General features: G+C 43.1%; 1 protein-coding gene across 5 annotated transcripts in view; it reads left to right on the top strand.

The window, feature by feature from the left end:
- Positions 1-23,031, top strand: part of atp8a1 (ATPase phospholipid transporting 8A1) — a 189,401-nt gene that overhangs the window by 93,401 nt on the left and 72,969 nt on the right. For 3 of the 5 annotated variants that reach the window (XM_021561541.3, XM_090198604.1, XM_090198606.1), the window contains 5 exons: positions 1,962-2,089; positions 2,346-2,423; positions 2,747-2,835; positions 9,427-9,471; positions 17,484-17,556. In XM_021561541.3, the coding sequence (XP_021417216.2) occupies positions 1,962-2,089; positions 2,346-2,423; positions 2,747-2,835; positions 9,427-9,471; positions 17,484-17,556 (413 nt within the window). The remainder of the gene's footprint in view (positions 1-1,961; positions 2,090-2,345; positions 2,424-2,746; positions 2,836-9,426; positions 9,472-17,483; positions 17,557-23,031) is intronic. The other 2 variants (XM_021561543.3, XM_090198605.1) reach the window with 1 other exon arrangement.

The following is a 23,031-nucleotide window of genomic DNA, read 5'->3' as shown; positions in this document are numbered from 1 at the left end:
CCCTCAGTCTCAGAAAATTTGATTGGCTCGATCTCCAGGGTTTCACTGCTCTTGTTTGTAGCTTTGAAACTTCCACCTAACAGACCCCATCCTATGGGGTGGAGCAGAGAGTGGTGTACAAATGAGGGTGATGTGAGTCATAAAGCAAGCGTCCATCTTGAGACTGACTGTTCCTTTTAGGGAGAGAGGGACTCAGTCCACTGAAGATTTTTCCGACCTGTGTCAAAAGAGAGAGGTGGTGAATTCATCAAATCATATTAACTTTCACTGTAGCATTTACATACTGCTTACCCAAATTACTTGACTGTAATTGCACATTGAGACATGTCAACACAATCTGTAGTCAGATGGAGAGCACAATGTCAAGATGAATGGACTGGCAGTGCACGCTGGTCAGTGGGGAGAGAAGCTGGATCACCACACATCAAACCACATACTGTACGTTCCCCATACAGTATGTCAAAGAGGGCACGTTTATGTTTATGCATACGCGATAAATAATTAACTTGACATTGACGCAGCCTACACTGCTGACATCCAAACTGGCATGGTTCCCAGTATTTAGATCTTAACAGCCTTTATGCAGATGAAGAGTTGAAAATAACTTCCGGCCATTTGTTATACGTTCACACCACCTGCTACACATAACTTTCGGTTAAATCCCCATCCACTAAAAAGCAGGTTGCTGGTTTTCCCGGATTTTGTCGGTTTCTGCTGAATGCCCACTGCTTAAACAGCTTACCCCGCACTTCAGCCGTTAACGCATCTTTGCGCAGTGTGGGTTTTCGCTGTCCCTTAAAAGTTAGCCGACGGTTGTGGCTGCTCTTTGCTCTACCATAGTAGAAAGTTATAGTAGAGGAGATGGGCTGGTTTTACTTTTGGATACGCATGCTCTGAAATAGAAGAAAATACTGACTCAAAATCACGTATTACCTGAATTTTACTCCAATGTATCACAGCAAGAGTCAGACATAAGAAGGAGATAGAGGGGTGGATGGTGCATGTCTTGGTTTGTTGTGATTGACTTGCTCATGGCTGCAATTTTAATCTGATCCCAACCTTATTTACCCCTCTGAGAATATACCAGTTCATGTGTAACAAGGTGACCTCACAAACTACACAAATAGTTACTTACAGGCCAATCACACTGCTCAATGTTGATCTCTAAATCCATCCTGCTCTTTTACACTCGTTGTTGGTTGGGACAGGAATGTGCTTTGGACTGAATCCCTCTCCTTTTGTCTTGAGACATCAAACTCGTTTGTCTTCCACCCCACCTCTGGCAAGCCCTCCCTCCTCTCCTCCTCTCCTCTCTGTGTGCTGTCGTTCCAATAGCAGTAGCTTCCATTTTGAACCCCATCTTTTTTATGATTTCATCTTTAAATCATTCTGTTGTGGGGAAAAGGGCTCCTCGCAACTGCTAATCTAAAGGGAAACGCTTTGGTTGAGGAAAGTTACTCTTGCGACTCCTGCAAGCTGAGGAAAGGTAATTCACATCACTCATGTTTTTGTGTGAGCCACTACTCTGACAGTGGGGGTTGTATGTCTCCTTTTTGTTTGTTTCATCATGGACCGGGTGAAAGAGAATCCATAATTCCTCACAGTGCGTTGTGGAATTCATTGCCTGGATCATGCTGAATGCCAAGGCTGCTGCTATATGACAAATGATTCTACTCTAGATCAGTCCCATTTCTGTAGCCAGAATTATGGGACCTTAATTGGAGTGAATATCAATTTCAGTGGCGAGAGGATGAGGTGGGGTGGAAGAGATGGGTATTAAATCTCACCTAATGCACAACATTGATACAACGTTGTACAAGGCATACACTGTGTTGTGAAAACGTTGAGCATTAGAACTCTGGGAACTGGGCTTTTTCCCGATGGTGTTGGGTGGGATTCAATGCTGACAAAAATCTTGTCTATTGTTCCTCTCCCCCCGAATCTTGCCGTCCCCCTGACAGATGGTGGTGCCGCAAACTTTGGCCTCAACTTCCTCACCTTCATTATTCTTTTCAACAACCTGATCCCCATCAGTCTGCTGGTGACTCTGGAGGTCATCAAGTTCACACAGGCCTTCTTCATCAACTGGGTGAGAGAAGACACAGGATTTTGAGCCCTGTGGTTATCATTGACTGGGGTTTACATGTATTGTTAATTCAGTCAATTCAGTTTACTTCCTGATTTGAAATGTAATTGACCCCCAACCCTGTTAATGTCTCATATAGCTCTGACCCCAATTCAAGTATTTTGTGCATGGCACACAGGCACTCTGGCTGTCTAGTCACTTGATGTCAAAGTTGAAATGTTTGAAGTTGTTGTCTCAACATTCTATATGATTATTTCAGGATACAGACATGCTCTATGAGCCCACTAACACCCCAGCCGTGGCTCGCACTTCCAACCTGAATGAAGAACTAGGACAGGTAATGCTGCTTGTTCAACATTTTTATGAATTATATTTAATTCATGAATTATATCCACCTTCCCCTGCACATAGTAGTTGCAGCAAATACACATTTGTTTCCAACGTTGACAAAAAATGTATTCTAGTCACCCATGAATTGGTGTTGGTTACCATTTGAAGTAAAGTGTTTGTGCAGTCTGATCTTATTCCATTACTGATTTAAACTGAGCGCCACTTGGCTCAAAGTTCCTGTTGCTGGTGTGCCGCAGGTCGACACTAAGCAATGATTGGCTGTCTCCGATCGACACTGAGCAGTGATTAGCTGTCTCGCTCTTGTCACAGGTGAAATACATCTTCTCCGACAAGACGGGGACTCTGACCTGCAACGTGATGCAGTTCAAGAAGTGCACCGTCGCCGGCGTGGCCTACGGGTAAGATTTGCCTCCACTCCCCCTCGCTTGTTTACCTCCCTCTATCACTTCTCTCTCCCTCTACCACTCCTCTCTCCTTCCTCCCTCCTCTCTCCCAATCACCTTCATTAAGTGAAGTGTGTACCGTGGTATACAGCTGTACATCTGGCACTCCTTGTCCTGTCCCCAGCCGCCTCATTAGCAGTTGCATCAGTGCGTTCCACTCTTCGACTCAGACTATAAATAACACGGCGTACTGTTTGCACGCAAAGGCATTTTTTTTTGCTACTGTCCCTTGGATTTTTCCCCCCCAGGTACAGTTGTGAGAAGTGTCCGTCTCTTAAAAAAAAAAAAAGTTTTTTAATGAGTGTGATGATGGTGGGTAGAGCTTCCATGTTGTGACTTAGCTCTGTATTGGAGCGCTGACCAGGAATTAATGCAGTGCTTATTGTGGTTGTAATAGATGCTAGGGGCCTTTACCCATCAGATCAGCTGTGGTATACTCAACTGCTCACAGCTGTTCAGTAAGGCTGTTCAAAGTATACTACCTCTGGGATAGCCTAGACTGTATAGTTAGTTGAGTCTTCAAAAAGTCATGTAATGTTGTAACAGAGCGCTTTAATCTCAGCCCGTGTTTTTATTTGATGGTCTTACATTGAGGGAGGGGGTTGTCCTGTTAGTTCCTAATGCATTTATTCTGTGAATATGCTATCAGTTCCTTTCTGCAATTTGAAAATGACAAACATTTCTTAATGTGATACAGGCAGCTAAGAAGCTACCAGGGAACTGTGTGTGCATCCCAAATGGCACCCTATTCCATATAAGGCACTAACTTTGACCAGAGTCTTATGGGCCTTGGTCCAAAGTAGTGCACTATAAAGGGAATAGGGTGCAAACTGTGAATATCTCAGTAGAGCGTGACAATACATGATTAGTTCAATTAAAAACATGCTTGAGGAAGTGCAGGGTTGGGGGACAAGAACGCCTGTTTCATCTCCAGTGCCGCTGGTGAAGCTGTCTGACCTGCGAGCTAGAGAAGGACAAGTAGTTGCCACGCCTTCCTTTCCAGCCAAGGTTCACGTTGCCACACCTTCCTTTCCAGCCAAGGTTCACGTTGCCACGCCTTCCTTTCCAGCCAAGGTTCACATTGCCACGCCTTCCTTTCCAGCCAAGGTTCACGTTGCCACGCCTTCCTTTCCAGCCAAGGTTCACGTTGCCACGCCTTCCTTTCCAGCCAAGGTTCAGGTGTAAGGAGGGGATTAAGCACATCAATCAAAGAACCATTAGATTTGTTTGTGGAGTGTTCAAGAATATCACTTTCTCCTTCTTTTCAAAGCTAGAGTAGCATGCCATAAACACATTGACAGCAGGTTTCTGACATGTATCTCCAAATCGAGTGGGGGAAATTGATACGTTAGAATGTGATCAAAGCATAGCCTGCTGTACTGTGTAACCATCCCTGCTGTAATCTACCCATTTAACCACTAATATGTCAGTCATAATCACATTTAAATTCTCTTACGGTTTCCTTTAACCATTGATTTTCTGGGGACAATCATGGAGAAAGGGGCTCTACTACAGTGACACAAGGTCTTTGCCTAGTCCTGGATCTTCTCGGGCTGTCTTGCCAACTCCTATGGTCATTTGTCATGACCATACAAACATATAGGATCAGGTTTAGGAAGCTGTCTGCCATTGTAGGCCTATAGCTGGAAAGTCGGAAGTTTACATACACTTAGGTTGGAGTCATTAAAACTTGTTTTTCAACCACTCCACAAATTTCTTGTTAACAAACTATAGTTTTGTCAAGTCGATTATGACATCTACTTTGTGCATGACACAAGTCATTTTTCCAACAATTGTTTACAGACAGATTATTTCACTTATAATTCACTGTATCACATTTCCAGTGGGTCAGAAGTTTACATCCACTAAGTTGACTGTGCCTTTAAACAACTTGGAACAGAAAATGATGTCATGGCTTTTGAAGCTTCTGATAGGCTAATTGACATCATTTGAGTCAATTGGAGGTGTACCTGTGGATGTATTTCAAGGCCTACCTTCAAACTCAATGCCTCTTTGCTTGACATCATGGGAAAATCAAAAGAAATCAGCCAAGAACTCAGAAAATAAATTGTAGACCTCCACAAGTCTGGTTCATCCTTGGGAGCAATTTCCAAATGCCTGAAGGTACCACGTTCATCTGTACAAACAATAGTATGCAAGTATAAACACCATGGGACCACGCAGCCGTCATACCGCTCAGGAAGGAGATGCATTCTGTCTCCTAGAGATGAACGTACTTTGGTGCGAAAAGTGCAAATCAATCCCAGAACAGCAGCAAAGGACCTTGTGAAGATGCTGGAGGAAACTGATACAAAAGTATCTATATCCACATTAAAACGAGTCCTATATTGACATAACCTGAAAGGCCGCTCAGCAAGGAAGAAGCCGCTGCTCCAAAACCGCCATTAAAAAAAGCCAGACTAAGGTTTGCAACTGCACATGGGGACAAAGATCATACTTTTTTGAGAAATGTCCTCTGGTCTGATGAAACAAAAATAGAACAGTTGGGCCATAGTGACCATTGTTATGTTTGGAGGAAAAAGGGTGATGCTTGCAAGACGAAGAACACCATCCCAACCTTGAAGCACGGGAGTGGCAGCATCATGTTGTGGGGGTGATTTGCTGCAGGAGGGACTTGTGCACTTCATGAAATTGATGGCATCATGAGAATGGAAAATTATGTGGATATATTGAAGCAACATCTCAAGACATCAGTTAAAGTTAAAGCTTGGTCGCAAATGGCTCTTCCAAATAGACATTGACCCCAAGCATACTTCCAAAGTTGTGGAAAAATGGCTTAAGGACAACAATGCCAAGTTATTGGCGTGGCCATCACAAAGCCCTGACCTCAATCCTATAGAAAATTTGTGGGCAGAACTGAAAAAGCATGTGCAAGCAAGGAGGCCTACAACCTGACTCAGTTACACCAGCTATGTCAGGAGGAATGGGCCAAAATTCACCCAATTTATTGTGTGCAGCTTGTGGAAGGCTACCCGAAATGTTTAACCCAAGTTAAACTATTTAAAGGCAATGCTACCAAATACTAATTGGGTGTATGTAAACTTCTGACCCACTGTGAATGTGATGAAAGAAATAAAAGCTGAAATAAATAATTCTCTCTACTAATTCACACATTTCACATTCTTAAAATAAAGTGGTGATCCTAACTGTCCTAAGACAGGGAATTCTTACTAGGATTAAATGTCAGGAATGGTGAAAAACTGAGTTTAAATGTATTTGGCTAAGGTGTATGTAAACTTCCGACTTCAACTGTGTGTCTTGCTATCAACCAGTATCCAGATAGATATTTGCCTTTCAGTCTCTCAAAAACCAGGGTGCAATTGAAAGGGGCTGCTCAGTCCCACCATTCATGGATATGGATCTGTGCTTTTGTAACAGTATAGACTTTACGTCTGTCCCCTCGCCCCGACCTGGGCGCGAACCAGGGACGCTCTGCACATGTCAACAGTCACCCTCGAAGCATCGTTACCCATCACTCCACAAAAGCCGCGGCCCTTGCAGAGAAAGGGGAACCACTACTTCAAGGTCTCAGAGCAAGTGACGTCACCGATTGAAACGCCACTAGCGCGCACCACCGCTAACTAGCTAGCCATTTCACATCGGCTACACTTTCATCAGAGAAGCCTAGAGTTATTGTGCTGATCCGATCCCTGTGTGCTCCCTTCCTCTCAGCCTCTCCCACGACTGTATGCTAAGGGTCACGTTCTCCCTCCCAGGTGGTTTGTAGGAGGCTTGATGATGGCTAAATTTTGATAAACAAACATGATTTTAGAAGTGCTCCACAGAACTACCAGACCAAAGAGAAAGCATAGAGCAATCTAGCTACCATTAATCGGGAAGGAAAAGTGAATTTCTAAGGTAATGCTCTGAATAATCTGAGCTGTCTGACAATGAGCGTCCTGAGAGGTCTTTAGTCTTTTATACACTAGGGATTTTAGTTTGCTCTTCCCTGCATCTCTAAGGTAGACTTTCTCTGTCTTTACAATACTATTCTCAGCAATGGTCACAAGATTTGTCCTCATGAAATGGTGTCATAATGACCTTTTCTTCTTCTGGTTGAAATGGTGTCATAATGACCTTTTCTTCTTCTGGTTGAAATTGTGTCATAATGACCTTTTCTTCTTCTGGTTGAAGTGGTGTCATAATGACCTTTCTTCTTCTGGTTGAAGTGGTGTCATAATGACCTTTCTTCTTCTGGTTGAAATGGTGTCATAATGATTTTTCTTCTTCTGGTTTAAATGGTATCATTATGACCTTTCTTCTTCTGGTTGAAATGGTGTCATAATGATTTTTCTTCTTCTGGTTTAAATGGTATCATTATGACCTTTCTTCTTCTGGTTGCGACGACGCCAGTTCAAACGGCTTTTCCCTCTGGCTGGGTGAAGTCTAGTAATGGGTTCATGTCCTTACTACTGCTTCCCACTGCAAGTCTTAATTGCTCTTCCCAGGGTTCCAGTCCAGTCTGTGGTCTGTCAGCCTGGACAGCATAGTGCCCTACTAGAGTCAGAGGCCCATTGTAATGTTACACACACATCAAATGTATTTATATAGCCCTTCTTACATCAGCTGATATATCAAAGTGCTGTACAGAAACCCATCCTAAAACCCCATACAGCAAGCAATGCAGGTGTAGAAGCACAGTGGCTAGGAAAAACTCCCTAGAAAGGCCAAAACCTAGGAAGAAACCTAGAGAGAAACCAGGCTATGAGGGGTGGCCAGTCCTCTTCTGGCTTTTCCGGGTGGAGATTATAACAGAACATGGCCAAGATGTTCAAATGTTCATAGATGACCAGCATGGTCAAATAATAATCACAGTAGTTGTTGAGGGTGCAACAGGTCAGCACCTCAGGAGTAAATGTCAGCTGGCTTTTCGTAGCCAATCATTCAGAGTATCTCTACTGCTTCTGCTGTCTCTAGAAAGTTGAAAACAGCAGGACTGGGACAGGTAGCACCTCCGGTGAACAAGTCAGTGTTCCATAGGACTGGGGACAGCAAGGAGTCATGCCAGGTAGTCCTGAGGCATGGTCCTAGGGCTCAGGTCCTCCGAGAGAGGGAAAGAAAGAAAGAAAGAGAGAAGGAGAGAATTAGAGAGCATACTTAAATTCACACAGGACACCGGATAAGACGGAAGAAATCTCTCCAGATATAACAGACTAACCCTAGCCCCCCCATAAACTACTGCAGCATAAATACTGGAGGCTGAGACAGGAGGGGTCAGGAGACACTGTGGCCCCATCCGATGATACCCCCGGACAGGGCCAAACAGGCAGGATATAACCCTACCCACTTTGCCAAAGCACAGCCCCCACACCACAAGAGGGATATCTTCAACCACCAACTTACCATCCTGAGACGAGGCCGAGTATAGCCCACAAAGAACTCCGCCACGGCACAACCCAAGGGGGGACGCCAACTCACATTCACTCCACCACGTCGTCCTCCTCAAAGACTAATTAACTAGAGCAGTAATTAATATAGCCATCCCTATGCGTGAAGACATTAATGAATTCAGCTGCACACTAGTGCTCTTAGAGACATATAGTAGCAAGAGATGTGTGCTTTTCTTTTAGGAGTCTTCTAGTCACTGATCCAAGGTCAACCCTTATGGTGAATGTTAGGAATTGGGGGAGGGTAAGCTGATTTCAGACCTTTCTTTGACACACCTGAGAAGTAATAGCATTCAAGAGTTGTGTATGTGGTTAACTTGAACATAGCATCGGGCATGTCCGGTAACGGGAATTAGATCTGTGAAAAGACCTAAGAATGCGTATTGTGTACTTTGTCCATTCACAGTGTATTTGAATGGGTGTTGTGGAGAATACAAAGCTCAGAATAGTGCATTAATTCCCAGCCTCAGTCTTATTTGGGCCAGTCAAAGTGGCCAAGCCACAATGTTCTCTTGTCATCTAGATAGCGGGACAGTGTCCGGTCAACTCAAATCCTCCCATGTACAATTAACAAAAGCCTGGACCGTAATTAGTTTGCCAGAGCGGAGATGTGAAAATAATTTGCCACTCTCGTCTTGGAGCAGTGTGCACAGTGACCACATTTGGAGTTCCCAGTGGGGAACACTTGGCAGCCCATGAGACACAGACACAGACACAGACACAGACACAGACAGACAGACGGACGGACGGACGGACGGACGGATTGATGGATGTGGGGCTGAGAGGCCTAACCCAGCTGTCCTCTCGCTCGGCTGACCAAAGACAACTGGAGTGGACAACTGGAGTATTAAAACTTACCTAAGCTTCTGCTGCTTTGTTAGCAGCCTGCTATTATAAAGATGGTCAGTCACTTCCATTGGAACAGATCCTCATCACTAACCACTATCCCAGCGATCTACCCTCATGTGAGATACTAGCCCTCTCTCAACAATCTCCCTTTAATATCTCCAAATTAACCCAACGCCTTTGGATAACCAACCAGTCAATGTAATTTTTTCATTGTCTGCATGTTAACAGAACATGTTAACAGAACATGGTTGACTGTACAGTATTCTGCAACATGATTTTCTCTCAACAGTCACATACCCGAGGCTGAGGATGGTAGTTTTGCTGAGGATGACTGGTAAGATTGCTGTGGTGGTGTTCTGTGTGCTACCGCTCTCTTGCTTCTGTGATGTATAGTGTTGCATTGTGGGTGTAGTACTTTGGAAATAATTCACTGTGCATCTGTTTTTTTGCTGTGTTTTGATACACTGACTTGGGGCGTTGTGCTGTATGGCACCAAGATAATGTTTTCTGCAGGCGTTAGAGTATAAAAACAGATTCTGCATGGAAATGAGTTACCAGTTAAAGGATTATGGGTTCTCAGCTACTGTACAGTATACAGTGTTATAGCTTACAATAGATGTCTGGAAATGCGACACAGTGCAGTCTGCTTGGCATGTTGTGAAGCATTTCTCTACTTATTATACTGTGACGCTGGCTATTGCGGCACAAACTCCCTTTTCCCCATTTGCATTAATCTAGCGGTTGAGACCCAGGCAACACACACACACACACACACACACACTCCTGTGATCCATCTGCTGCAGTGTGTTGTAATCCACAGCATGGATGTGTCTCATCCATTTTGCATGGGAGAATTTGGCCTTTTTGTTGATGCCAAATGTGGTGCCTCGCAGGCTGCTGGGGAGACGGACGTGGCTGTAGCCAGTTTCCCACCTTGTGTGAAAGCATGCCTTTTTTTTTTTTTTTTACTGCCTTTGTCTGTGAAGCAACCGGCGTGAATTTAGCACATTAATATATGACGTAACTTAGCGAACATACGGAGAGATACCAACACAAAACAGAGGCAGATATTTATTAAAAGTACTTTATCTTCTTCTTTGCCATAGTCATGAATAATAGATACTACCAGACTGCAAGAATTGTTCTCCCTCCTTCCTGAAAGAATATCTGCTCACTGATATACACTTAATAAAAAAATACACTTCTCTTGCCAGGCTGCTCAGTGTGAAATCTCATTGGATTATTCCATTCCTCAAATATACTACCTCAAACTCACTTAGGCCTACGCCGGGGACATCAATCATCCCACGTGTAATACATCTGCAATCCTAAAAACAATCCCAGTCCTGGTGGGTCGGGTGCTGCTTCCATTGTTTTTATTTTGTTATTAGAGGCAGTGCACTCTCTGAAAACGCTTAAACGCCAACCCAAATGGTTGATGAGGTGCAGACCATTGGATAATAAAGAAAGCCTGTATTAGTCCCAGTCATTCAATGGGAGTATAATTTTGCCAGACACAGATTGTGGGACTTGATAAGTATATGGCGGTGCCTAGAGTGTACAACATGGAAAGATGAGGTGAGCCTCTTTGGAGAAGAAGGAAATTAAACTCCAGCCTGCCTGCTGCCCTTCTTCAATCTCTAACCATCTGTGGTATGATCTTTACAGACCCATTCCTTACTGTCTCTGTGGGAAACCATATAATTTGGCGCTCTTTTTCATGGTCCTTAGAGCCAGATGGGAGCAATTGTCCTGTAACATTGTCAGTTGCAGCCAAGAAATTCTGGACCCATTCAGCACCAAGAAAAATCCATTCCGTCCCGAGAAACTGTTAACACACATCGGCCATTTTGGATATTGACCCATCTGTTGCTTCTTGGTGACAGAAACAGAATGTGCTGTAACAGAGCTGTTGTTGAGTTAGTACGGAGGCCAAAGATGGTGTGAACAACCAGTGCTCTTGTTCCTATAGTGACAGGATGGATCACTGCTGGGCTGTAGAAGGTAATCAATAACAGACCATCCTTCACGATCAGCTTTAGCCTCAGAAATCACATCAAGCCGATGGACTCGGGCGGCGGTGATGCCATTGCTTTGTCAGTCTCGACAAAGGGCTTAGTTTTCTGTTCACTGCCTCAGTGCTCCATTTCTATATACAGTGCATTAAGAAAGTATTCAGACCCCTTGACTTTTTCCACATTTTGTTACGTTACAGCCTTATTCTAAAATGGATTAAATTGTTTTTTTCCCCTTATCAGTCTACACGCAATACCCCGTAATGACAAAATATCATTAAAAAATGAAATCACATTTACAGTATTCAGACCATTTACTCAGTACTTTGTTGAAGTTACAAGTTTGGCACACCTGTATTTGGGGAGTTTCTCCCATTCTTCTCTGCAGATCCTCTTAAGCTCTATGGGCAGCTATTTTCAGGTCTCTCCAGAGATTTTTGATCGGGTTCAAGTCCGGGGTCTGGCAGGGCCACTCAAGGACATTCAGAGACTTGTCCCGAAGCCACTCCTGCGTTGTCTTCGCTGTGTGCTTAGGCTTGTTGTCCTGTTGGAAGGTGAACCTTCGCCCCAGTCTGAGGTCCTGAGTGCTCTGGAGAAGGTTTTCATCAAGGATCTCTCTGTACTTTGCTTCGTTCATTTTTCCCCTCTCCTGACGAGTCTCCAAGTCCCTGCCACTGTAAAACATCCCCACAGCATGATACTACCACCACAATTCTTCACCGTAGGGATGGTGCCAGGTTTCCTCCGGGCGTGATGACCAGAGAATCTAGTTTCTCATCGTCAGAGATTCCTTTTTTGGCCTTCCACCCAGGAAAATGGATCGAATCCCAGCCGGCGAACCTAAACAACGTCGCCGTAAAAGGGGCAAACGAAGCGGTCTTCTGGTCAGGCTCCGGAGACGGGTACATCGCGCACCACTCCCTAGCATACTACTTGCCAATGTCCAGTCTCTTGACAGCTAGGTTGATGAAATCCGAGCAAGGGTAGCATTCCAGAGAGACATCAGAGACTGTAACGTTCTTTGCTTCACTGAAACATGGCTCACTCGAGAGACGCTATCGGAGTCGGTGCAGCCAGCTGGTTTCTTCACGCATCATGCCGACAGAAACAACCATCTTTCTGGTAAGAAGAGGGGCGGGGGGGGGGGGGGGGTGGTGTGTATGCCTTATGATTAAAAAGACGTGGTGTGATCAAAACAACAAAACAGGAACTCAAGTTCTTCTGTTCACCTGACTTAGAATTCCTCACAATCAAATGTCGACCGCATTATCTACCAAGAGAATTCTCTTCGATTATAATCACAGCCGAATATATCCCCCCCCCCCCAAGCAGACACATCGATGGCCCTGAAGAAACTTTATTTGACTCTATGTAAACTGGAAACCACACATCCTGAGGCTGCATTCATTGTAGCTGGGGATGTTAACAAGGCTAATCTGAAAACAAGACTCCCTAAATTCTATCAGCATATCGATTGTGCAACCAGGGCTGGTAAAACCCTGGATCATTGTTATTATAACTTCCGCCCTCCTTTCGGAAAAGCTGACCACGACTCCATTTTGTTGCTGCCAGCCTACAGACAGAAACTAAAACAGGAAGCTCCCACGCTCAGGTCTGTTAAACGCTGGTCCGACCAATCTGATTCCACGCTTCAAGACCGCTTCGATCACGTGGATTGGGATATGTTCCACATTGCGTCCAACAACGACATTGACGAATACGCTGATTCGGTGAGCGAGTTCATTAGAAAGTGCATCGGCGATGTCATACCCACAGCGTCTATTAAAACATTCCCAAACCAGAAACCGTGGATTGATGGCAGCATTCGTGCGAAACTGAAAGCGCGAACCACTGCTTTTAACCAGGGCAAGGTGACCGGAAACATGACCGAATAAAAACAGTGTAGCTATTCCCTCCGCAAGGCAATCAAACAAGCTAAGCGTCAGTATAGAGACAAAGTAGAGTTGCAATTGAACGGCGCAGACACGAGGTATGTGGCAGGGTCTACAGTCAATCACGGATTACAAAAAGAAAACCAGCCCCGTCGTGGACCAGGATGTCTGGCTCCCAGACAGACTAAATAACTTCTTTGCTCGCCTTGAGGACAATACAGTGCCACTGACACGGCCCACTACCAAAACCTGCGGACTCTCCTTCACTGCAGCCGACGTGAGTAAAACATTTAAACGTGTTAACCCTCACAAGGCTGCAGGCCCAGACGGCATCCCCAGCTGCATCCCCAGAGCATGCGCAGACCAGCTGGCGGGTGTGTTTACGGACATATTCAATCAATCCTTATCCCAGTCTGCTGTTCCCACATGCTTCAAGAGGGCCACCATTGTTTCTGTTCCCAAGAAAGCTAAGGTAACTGAGCTAAACGACTACCGCCCCCTAGCACTCACTTCCGTCATCATGAAGTGCTTTGAGAGACTAGTCAAGGACCATATCACCTCCACCCTACCTGACACCCTAGACCCACTCCAATTTGCTTACCGCCCAAATAGGTCCACAGACGATGCAATCTCAACCACAGAGACCCTGAGTCTCGACCCCGCCCTGTGCAACTGGGTACTGAACTTCCTGACGGGCCGCCCCCAGGTGGTGAGGGTAGGTAACATCTCCACCCCGCTGATCCTCAACACTGGGGCCCCACAAGGGTGCGTTCTGAGCCCTCTCCTGTACTCCCTGTTCACCCATGACTGCGTGGCCATGCACGCCTCCAACTGAATCATCAAGTTTGGGGACGACACTACAGTGGTAGGCTTGATTACCAACAACAACGAGGCGGTGAGGGCCCTCGGAGTGTGGTGTCAGGAAAATTATCTCACAGTCAACGTCAACAAAACAAAGGAGATGATCGTGGACTTCAGGAAACAGCAGAGGGAGCATCCCCCTATCCACATCGACGGGACAGTAGTGGAGAGAGTAGAAAGTTAAGTTCCTCGGCGTACACATCACGAACAAACTGAATTGGTCCACACAGACCGCTTTGTGAAGAAGGCGCAGCAGCCCCTCTTCAACCTCAGGAGGCTGAAGAAATTCAGCTTGTCACCAAAAGCACTCAAACGTCTACAGATGCACAATCGAGAGCATCCTGTCAGGCTGTATCACCGCCTGGTACGACAACTGCTCCGCCCACAACCGTAAGGCTCTAAAGAGGGTAGTGAGGTCTGCAAGACACGGACACCTACACCACCCGATGTCACAGGAAGGCCATAAAGATCATCAAGGACAACAACCACCCGAGCCACTGCCTGTTCACCCCGCTATCATCCAGAAGGCGAGGTCAGTACAGGTGCGTCAAAGCAGGGACCGAGAGACTGAAAAACAGCTTCTATCTCAAGGCTATCAGACTGTTATACAGCCACCACTAACATTGAGTGGCTGCTGCCAACATACTGACTCAACTCCAGCTCACTTCAATAATGGAAATTGATGTAAAAATGTTTCACTAGCCACTTTAAACGATGCCACTTAATATAATGTTTACATACCCTACATTACTCATCTCATATGTGTATATACTGTACTCGATACCATCTACTGAATCTTGCCTATGCCGTTCTGTACCATCACTCATTCATATATCTTTATGTACATATTCTTTATCCCTTTACACTTGTGTGTGTATAAGGTAGTAGTTTTGGAATTGTTAGGTTAGAATACTCGTTGGTCATTACTGCATTGTCGGAACTAGAAGCACAAGCATTTCGCTACACTCGCATTAACATCTCCCGATCATGTGTATGTGACAAATAAAATTTGATTTAGACAGGTGTGTGTGTGCCTTTCAAAATCATGTCCAATCTATTGAATTGACCACAGGTGGACTCTAATCAAGTTGTAGAAATATGTCAAGGATAATCAATGGAAACAGGATGCACCTGAGCTCAATTTTGAGTCTGATAGCAAAGGGTCTGAATACTTATGTAAATAGGGTATTTCAGTTTTATTTTAATACATTTGCAAAAAATTCTAAAAGTTTTTGATTGGTCATGGGGTATTGTGTGTAGAGTGATGGGGGGGGGGGGGGGGGGAATTATTTAATCAATTTTCAAATAAGGCTGTAACGTGGAAAAAGTGGGGTCTGAATATTTTCCCAAGTCACTGTAGGTGGTTAGATAAAGCAGGGGTAGGCAACTACATTCAGCCGCAGGACGATTTTTGTAGGAGTGGATGGTGGGTGGAACAGAATTATAATAATTTGTACATTGCAAATTGACCACAACTCAGCCCAATAAGAGATTTGTATTTGATAATAATAATAATTTCATACATTGAGGCACGATCACGTCCCTTTTTCCTATTTGTGGGAAAACTTGAACAGAGTTCCTTTAGCACAAATGTTTTACCAACCCCTGGAGTAGGGCTTACACAACAATCAGTGTGGATTCTATTAAAACTAGAATCTACTGTTGCTGTCCTGGCCTAGGTGTGTGGGCTACTTTAGGTCTTCGTTTATGAGCTACGTGTGTTATAGTCATGTCTGTTTATAGGAAATTGTGTTTTAACTTGGCTTATAGATTAGCTAGCAACAGCAAGCAAGCTACCTAAATTGCCATGAATGTTTCATGCGTTTCGACCTGTCCCCAAATGAATATGGTTGGTTCAGATTTAGTTTTGATATTTCAGCCTGCGTGTCCTGATCGCGTCTGGTGTGGATGGACAAAATCAACATGTGCGCGATGGCTCGCGCGCCCAGTCTATTCAGCATTTAAATGAGAGAACCACATACTCAACACTACAATATTAGCCAGAAAGCGAGGTGCGTTCTGCCCCTCCTGTGTCTCTCTGTATCCCTCCTTAGACAGGAAGGAGGAGAGAGAAACAGGAGAAATTGCTTTCTCCCTGCATGCCATATTTTAATACAGGCCTCTGAGTATGATAGATTCCCTCTACTCCACCACATCTATTCTCGGTATAACACATCTGCCACAGCCCTGGTATAATTGCATTGCTCTCTCCCCGTTCCCAAAGCAACATTTGTTTGCGGTGAACTAACAGGACTATTGCCGTTTGGCTCTTAAGAACCTTAACGATCCATCCCCTGGGTTTAGGTAACTTATTATGGTGGCTAATGGCAACCATGGTACATTCCTGTTAATCCCGACCTCATCCATTGTCTCCTATTTATCACATAATCATCAATCGATTTCTGCCGGAGGTAGTAAACCACTATTGTCTGCCTAGAGTCTATTCACCCAAGATTTGGTAGCAATGCTAAAAGGCATCCTGACAAGACGTGTCACTTCTATGCTTTCAGGGTTTTGCATCCAATCATATTGCACTCACCATAGCCAACATAGCCTGGCTGCAAATTAGATTTCTTGATTATGACCAGACCATATGTTTTTTATTTTTATAAGTGTAATAGATGTTAATTCTCTTTGTTCTGGGGTGTTATTGAGAAAAACATATTTTGTCAATGTACAAGACCAGTTCCATTTTTCTTGATCTTATCGTGTGGCTTTCTGCTGATGTTATCTAAAAACCTTTACTGAATCTTTTTCAATCTTATGTACCGTATTCTTACGAGATGTCTGAGTGTATATCTGTTGAAAATGCCAACGGAAAGTTCTGTTGTAACGGGGATTTGTAAAAGTGGAAAATATGTCAATTGTCATACCCGAAATGGTCAATACCAACACAAAGTTGTGTTTTCTTGCGGTAGTGACTCCAGTATGATTGTTAAATATTTACTATTTTGTTTAGTATTTTTTCTGCTGAAAGAAATACTTATTGTCAAGGATTCTTGTCTGGTTACGGTTTCTTCTCTGCCAATTTAACAATGCACCCGACTCTGTTGCATTGTGTTTCTATTGAGATAAAACCAAAAGGTCATGTAGGGATTCTTGGAGATGGGGAGGGGAGGAGGCGGATGGGGGTTGCATGTATGAGTGGGAGGCAAATGAATTAATGTTACCCAGAAGTTGAGAGTCACCAGGGACTCCAGGCTTGCGCAACTTAATAATCCACCCCCTCTCCCGTTTCCCCTGCGTCTGGTGCATTATGGAGTCATTTCAGGCCAGCTCTGGCTGCTGGCTTTCCCAAAGTTTTTTTTGTTTTTACTGTCAACATGGTACAGAATCCCTGTTGGCCATCACTGTAACTGTATATACAAGCCCTCGGGACCAGCTTCACATCTGTCTGCAATTTTAAATAATTCCCAACACACAAACTCTTCATGCAGTCTCCAATTATTTCATACTCTCTGGAGAATTTTTTTAAATGACTAAACTTGATCAGTTTTTTTTTTTCCTTTACTTATGCTCTTGTGTTGTCGGTGTAGTGTTAGTTTTTTTTCACCAGTGTCCTTTTTTCTCATTCACAGCCACAGCACACAGTCGTCTGAGGAGGCCGGATTTAATGACCCCAGCTTGCTGGAAAACCTCCAAAGTAATCACGTAAGTAACTAGGGTTCCCCACCACCCACTTGCAGTGGCGGGGTGTGCAGGAGGACGTTAGGAAAGATGTCAGGCGTGGGTCGTGGCCATTAGGTGTGCAGGAGGACGTTAGGAGAGATGTCAGGCATGGGTCGTGAACATTGGGGACATGTATTAAAGCATTTTGCAATGGAAAAGGAAGATTAAGCTTGTTTTTTTGTCCATCCATTTGGCTGTCGGTTTTCTTGCTCTTGGTACCTAATGAACCCAACCCTGCTTTTGTGTTCTTTAGTGGGCCTCACTGACTGGGTGATGTGTGTACATACCACATTGATAACCAGTACATAAGCATTTCATAAATGTTTCTGTCAAGTTATGTTATTCCAATTTAAACTCTAAAATTGTCGTCATAGGAAAGCTTTGAGGAAAATTGGAATTGGAATTTCAGTTTACTTCCTGAATGGACTGAATTGCCCCGAACCCTGTTCCTACTTATGAATGTGGTATGTACAGTATATACAGTACATCTTGAACACTTGCTCTTTCCATGCCATAGACTGACCAGGTGAAAGCTGTGATCCCTTATTGCTGTCACTTGTAAAATCCACTTCAATCAGTGTAGATGAAGGGGAGGAGACAGGTTAAACCCTGTTTGTGCGCATTAACCGCTAGTAGGACACCTATGACAACATCCGGTGAAATTGCAGAGTGCGAAGTTCAAAATACAAAAATCGTAATATTAAACATTCATGAAAATACAAGTGTCATACATCATTTAAAAGCTAAACTACTTGTTAATCCAACAGCGTTGTCAGATTTCAAAAAGGCTTTACGGCGAAAGCATACCATGCGATTATCTGAGGACAGCGCCCCACACCAATAGTTGTTTCAACCAGCACAGGCGTCACAAAATCACAAATGGCGATTAAATAAATCACTTACCTTTGAAGATCTTCCTCTGTTTGCAATCCCAAGGGTCCCAGCTACACAATGAATGGTTGTTTTGTTTGATCGTTATTCTTGATATCCCCAAAATGTCCATTTAGTTGGTGCACTTGATTCAGTAATCCACTCGTTCAACATGCATACAAACGAATCCAAAACGTTACCAGTGAAGTTCATCCAAACAAGTCAAACGATGTTTATAATTAATCCTCAGGTACTCTAATATCTAAATAAACAATACTATTTAAGACAGAGAATAGTATGTTCAACATGGAAGATAAATAATAAAGTGCGCCACCTCATTCACGCTCCAACAAGACTACATTTCTAATGGGAGACACCTTGTAGTTTTTCCAACTATTTGCTCATTAATGTTTGTTTTTTTTAAATCCCGAAACCCTTTCTAAAGACTGACATCTAGTGGAAACCATAGGAGCTGCAATCTGGGTCCTATCCTAAAAAAATATGAATGGATTTTCCTCGGGTTTCTGCCTGCCATATCAGTTCTGAAATACTCAGACATTATTTTAACCGTTTTTGAAACTTCAGAGTGTTTTCTATCCAATGCTACCAAGTATATGCATATCCTAGATTCTGGGCATGAGTAACAGGCAGTTTACTTTGGTCACGTCAGTCATCTGAAGTTCTGGACAAAAACCAGTATGCTAATGAAGTTAAAGAAGGATTTTTAAGCCTTGACAATTGAGACATGGATTGTGTATCTGTGCCATTTAGAGGGTGAATGGGCAATGACAAAATATTGAAGTGCCTTTTGAATGGGGTATGTTAGTATGTGCCAGGCACATCGGTTTGAGTGTTTCAAGAACTGCAACGTTGCTGTGTTTTCCCGTGTGTATGAAGAATGGTCCACCACCCAAAGGACCTCCAGCCAACTTGACACAACTGTGAGAAGCATTGGATTCAACATGGGCCAGCATCCCTGTGGAATTCTTTCGACACCATGTAGATCCCATGCCCCGACTCAGACAAAAGGGGGTGCCACTCAATATTAGGAATTGATATACGTTCCCAATGTCTTGTACACTCAGTTTATATGGAAGTAGTTTAGTGCCAATTTTTTGTTTGTTAAATATGGCTATAAAAAAAACATACTTACATATTTTTTTTTCTTATCTTTTCAATATAGACACTTGAAAACCAACTTCCTTTTGATAAAATGTTTTACTAACTATTTTTCCATGTATGAATCTGTTATTCAATGCATTTCTATGGGCTAATAGCAGTAAGGCCAAATTCAACATTTCATCAAATAATTTGGTAATTCATTTTTTTATAGCTAAATGATCCTTGCTTGGTATGACCATCTTAAAACAATTCCATATGTTAGCTTAGTAGAACATTAAGTGGTGTAAGCATTTATGTCCTCAACATCAAATTTATTTTTTAGATTTGAAAAAAGTGATTTCTGAGAGCAAAAACCTGAAATGGTAACCTGGATCAACAAAACAGAGAAAATAGAATTTGGGAAAAACAAAATTGAATCAGGCAAAAAAATTAACTGAATTTATATGACCCTAAATAAACTCAGCAAAAAAAGAAACGGCCCCTTTTCAGGACCCTGTCTTTCAAAGATAATTTGTAAAAATCCAAGTAACTCCACAGATCTTCATTGTAAAGGGTTTAAACACTGTTTCCAATGCTTGTTCAATAAACAATTAATGAACATGCATACTGCTCGTTCTGTGCTTGATTTCCTGCAAGACAGGAATGTCAGTGTTCTGCCATGGCCAGCGAAGAGCCCAAATCTGGGACCTGTTGGATCGGAGGGTGAGGGCTAGGGCCAGGGCCATTCCCCCCCAGAAATGTCCGGGAACTTACAGGTGCCTAGGTGGAAGAGTGTGCTATCATCTCACAGCAAGACCTGGCAAATCTGGTGCATTCCCCCCCTTTGTTAAGGGACACATTATTAAATTTCTGTTAGTCACATGTCTGTGGAACTTGATCAGTTTGTCTCAGTTGTTGAATCTCTTTGTGTTAATATTTCTATGAACACATGTCAAGTTAGCTGAAAATAAACACAGTTGACAGTGAGAGGATTCTTTTTTTTTTTTTGCTGAGCTTATCTATTCCCATCTTACTCTGGTGGTCCCTTTGAAACATCCACATGTGGGGTTGGGGGATTGACTGCTTGACTGTGGTCCTTTTGTCGCTGAGTTGACAGAGCATGGCCCTTTGGTTTTGAGTTAGATTCCCGCTGGGGCCACCCATACAAAACATTTTACATGCTGGGCACAAAGTGGCCTGGATAAAAACATTTGCTATACAGCGTATATTATTTGTGGAATTCATAGAGGCAGGTGGCCATACTTTATCTTCCACGCTTTGTTCAAGTCTGTCATGCTATTGAACTTCAAAAAACGACGTAAAATACATTTGCCTCAATCCTGCAAACACTGGATTCACTCAAAGGCAGCAACCACCTCCTGTAGCGTAGCTGTGTATCGCTCTGTCTGTGAGAAGCGAGATGGATAAAAAGCCATGATTGATTGGCTGGTTGAGTCATCGGGTCACCAGACGGCATAGGAGGCAGGATGTCACTTCTGATTACGTGGCTAGCTAGCACAGTGTCGCCCGGGGAGACTATGTAATCCTGCTGTGATGTTTGCCGTGTTGTGACAGCACAAACTCCTCGGCGCCGTTAATGAGTTTGTGGGTAGGATCCGTTTTAATGGCATATAGATATCTGTAGTGTGTTGCCAACTCTGAGCGCTAATTACATACAAAGTGAACAAGCTCTGGTTCCTTGTTTGTAATTCACAATCCCCTGTAAGGATTTGTTGATGATAATGAAGTGGTCGCTGGCGGTATTATATTAATTAGGCCTAATTAATTAATTAATTAACGGTATTTGTATGGCAGCTATTGGTGTTTCTTCTCTTTTGGCGATATATATATATTTGATAAGCTTGGATGGAAAACGTATATTTGTTATTTTTCTTTTACCCCCTGTGGTATTAGAAGAGACCTTTTCATGTGTGGAGAGGTTGTGATGTGATGCCACTCATGTAGAGAATGAAACCTCTCTTCCATAAAGCACAGGAGTTGAACCTGCTTTGTAGAATTGGTGGTGCTGTCATTCATTTTACCAGCGTCCTCTTCCTTGTTCTTGAACACCTGAGTCAACCTGAACCAGAATATGGTGCCTTAGTTGTACTTCTACTAAAACAACTTTATTTGTCTAACTAATACTAGAGGTCGTCCGATTTTATGATTTTTCAATGCCGATACCGATTATTGGAGGACCTTAAATAGCCGCTTAATACATCAATAAAATCTATTTAGTCTCAAATAAATAATGAAACATGTTCAATTTGGGTTAATAATGCAAAAACAAAGTTTTGGAGAAGAAAGTAAAAGTGCAAAATGTGCCATGTAAAAAAGCTAACGTCTAACGTTGCTCAGAACATGAGAACATATGAAAGCTGGTGGTTCCTTTTAACATGAGTCTTCAATATTCCCAGGTAAGAAGTTTTAGGTTGTAGTTATTATAGGACTATTTCTTTCTATACCATTTGTATTTCATATACCTTTGACTATTGGATGTTCTAATAGGTACTTTAGTATTGCCAGCCTAATCTCAGGAGTTGATCGGCTTGAAGTCATAAACAGCGCAAAGCATTGCGAAGAGCTGCTGGCAAACGCAGGAAAGTGCTGTTTGAATGAATGCTTACGAGCCTGCTGCTGCCTACCACCTCTGTCAGACTGCTCTATCAAATCATAGACTTAATTATAATATAATAACACACAGAAATACGAGCCTTAGGTCATTCATATGGTCAAATCCGGAAACTATCATTTCGAAAACAGAACGTTTATTCTTTCAGTGAAATACAGAACCGTTCTGTATTTTATCTAACGGGTGGCATCCATAAGTCTAAATATTGATGTTACATTGCACAACCTTCAATGTTATGTCATAATTACGTGAAACTCTGGCAAATTAGTTTGCAACAAGCCAGGTGGCCCAAACTGTTGCATATACCCTGACTCTGCGTGCAATGAACGCAAGAAAAGTGACACAATTTCCCTAATTTAATATTGCCTGTTAACATTAATTTCTTAACTAAATATGCAGGTTTAAATAAATATACTTCTGTGTATTGATTTTAAGGAAGGCATTGATGTTTATGGTTAGGTACATTCGTGCAATGATTGTGCTTTTTTCGCAAATGCGCTTTTGTTAAATCATCCCTCGTTTGGCGAAGTTGGCTGTCTTTGTTAGGAAGAAATGGTCTTCACACAGTTTGCATCGAGCCAGGCGGCCCAAACTGCTGCATATACCCTGACTCTGTTGCACAGAACGCAAGAGAAGTGACACAATTTCCCTAGTTAAAAGAAATTCATGTTAGCAGGCAATATTAGTTAAATATGCAGGTTTAAAAATATATACTTGTGTATTGATTTTAAGAAAGGCGTTGATGTTTATGGTTAGGTACACATTGGTGCAACGACAGTGCTTTTTTTCGCGAATACGCTTGTTAAGTAGGCTGTGATTCAATGATAAATTAACAGACACCGCATCAATTAAAG

This window comes from Oncorhynchus mykiss, chromosome 14 (genome assembly GCF_057628025.1).
Source record: "Oncorhynchus mykiss isolate SJ-2025 chromosome 14, ASM5762802v1, whole genome shotgun sequence".
Lineage (NCBI taxonomy): Eukaryota > Metazoa > Chordata > Actinopteri > Salmoniformes > Salmonidae > Oncorhynchus > Oncorhynchus mykiss.
This window is presented reverse-complemented; position numbering and strand designations above follow the sequence as displayed.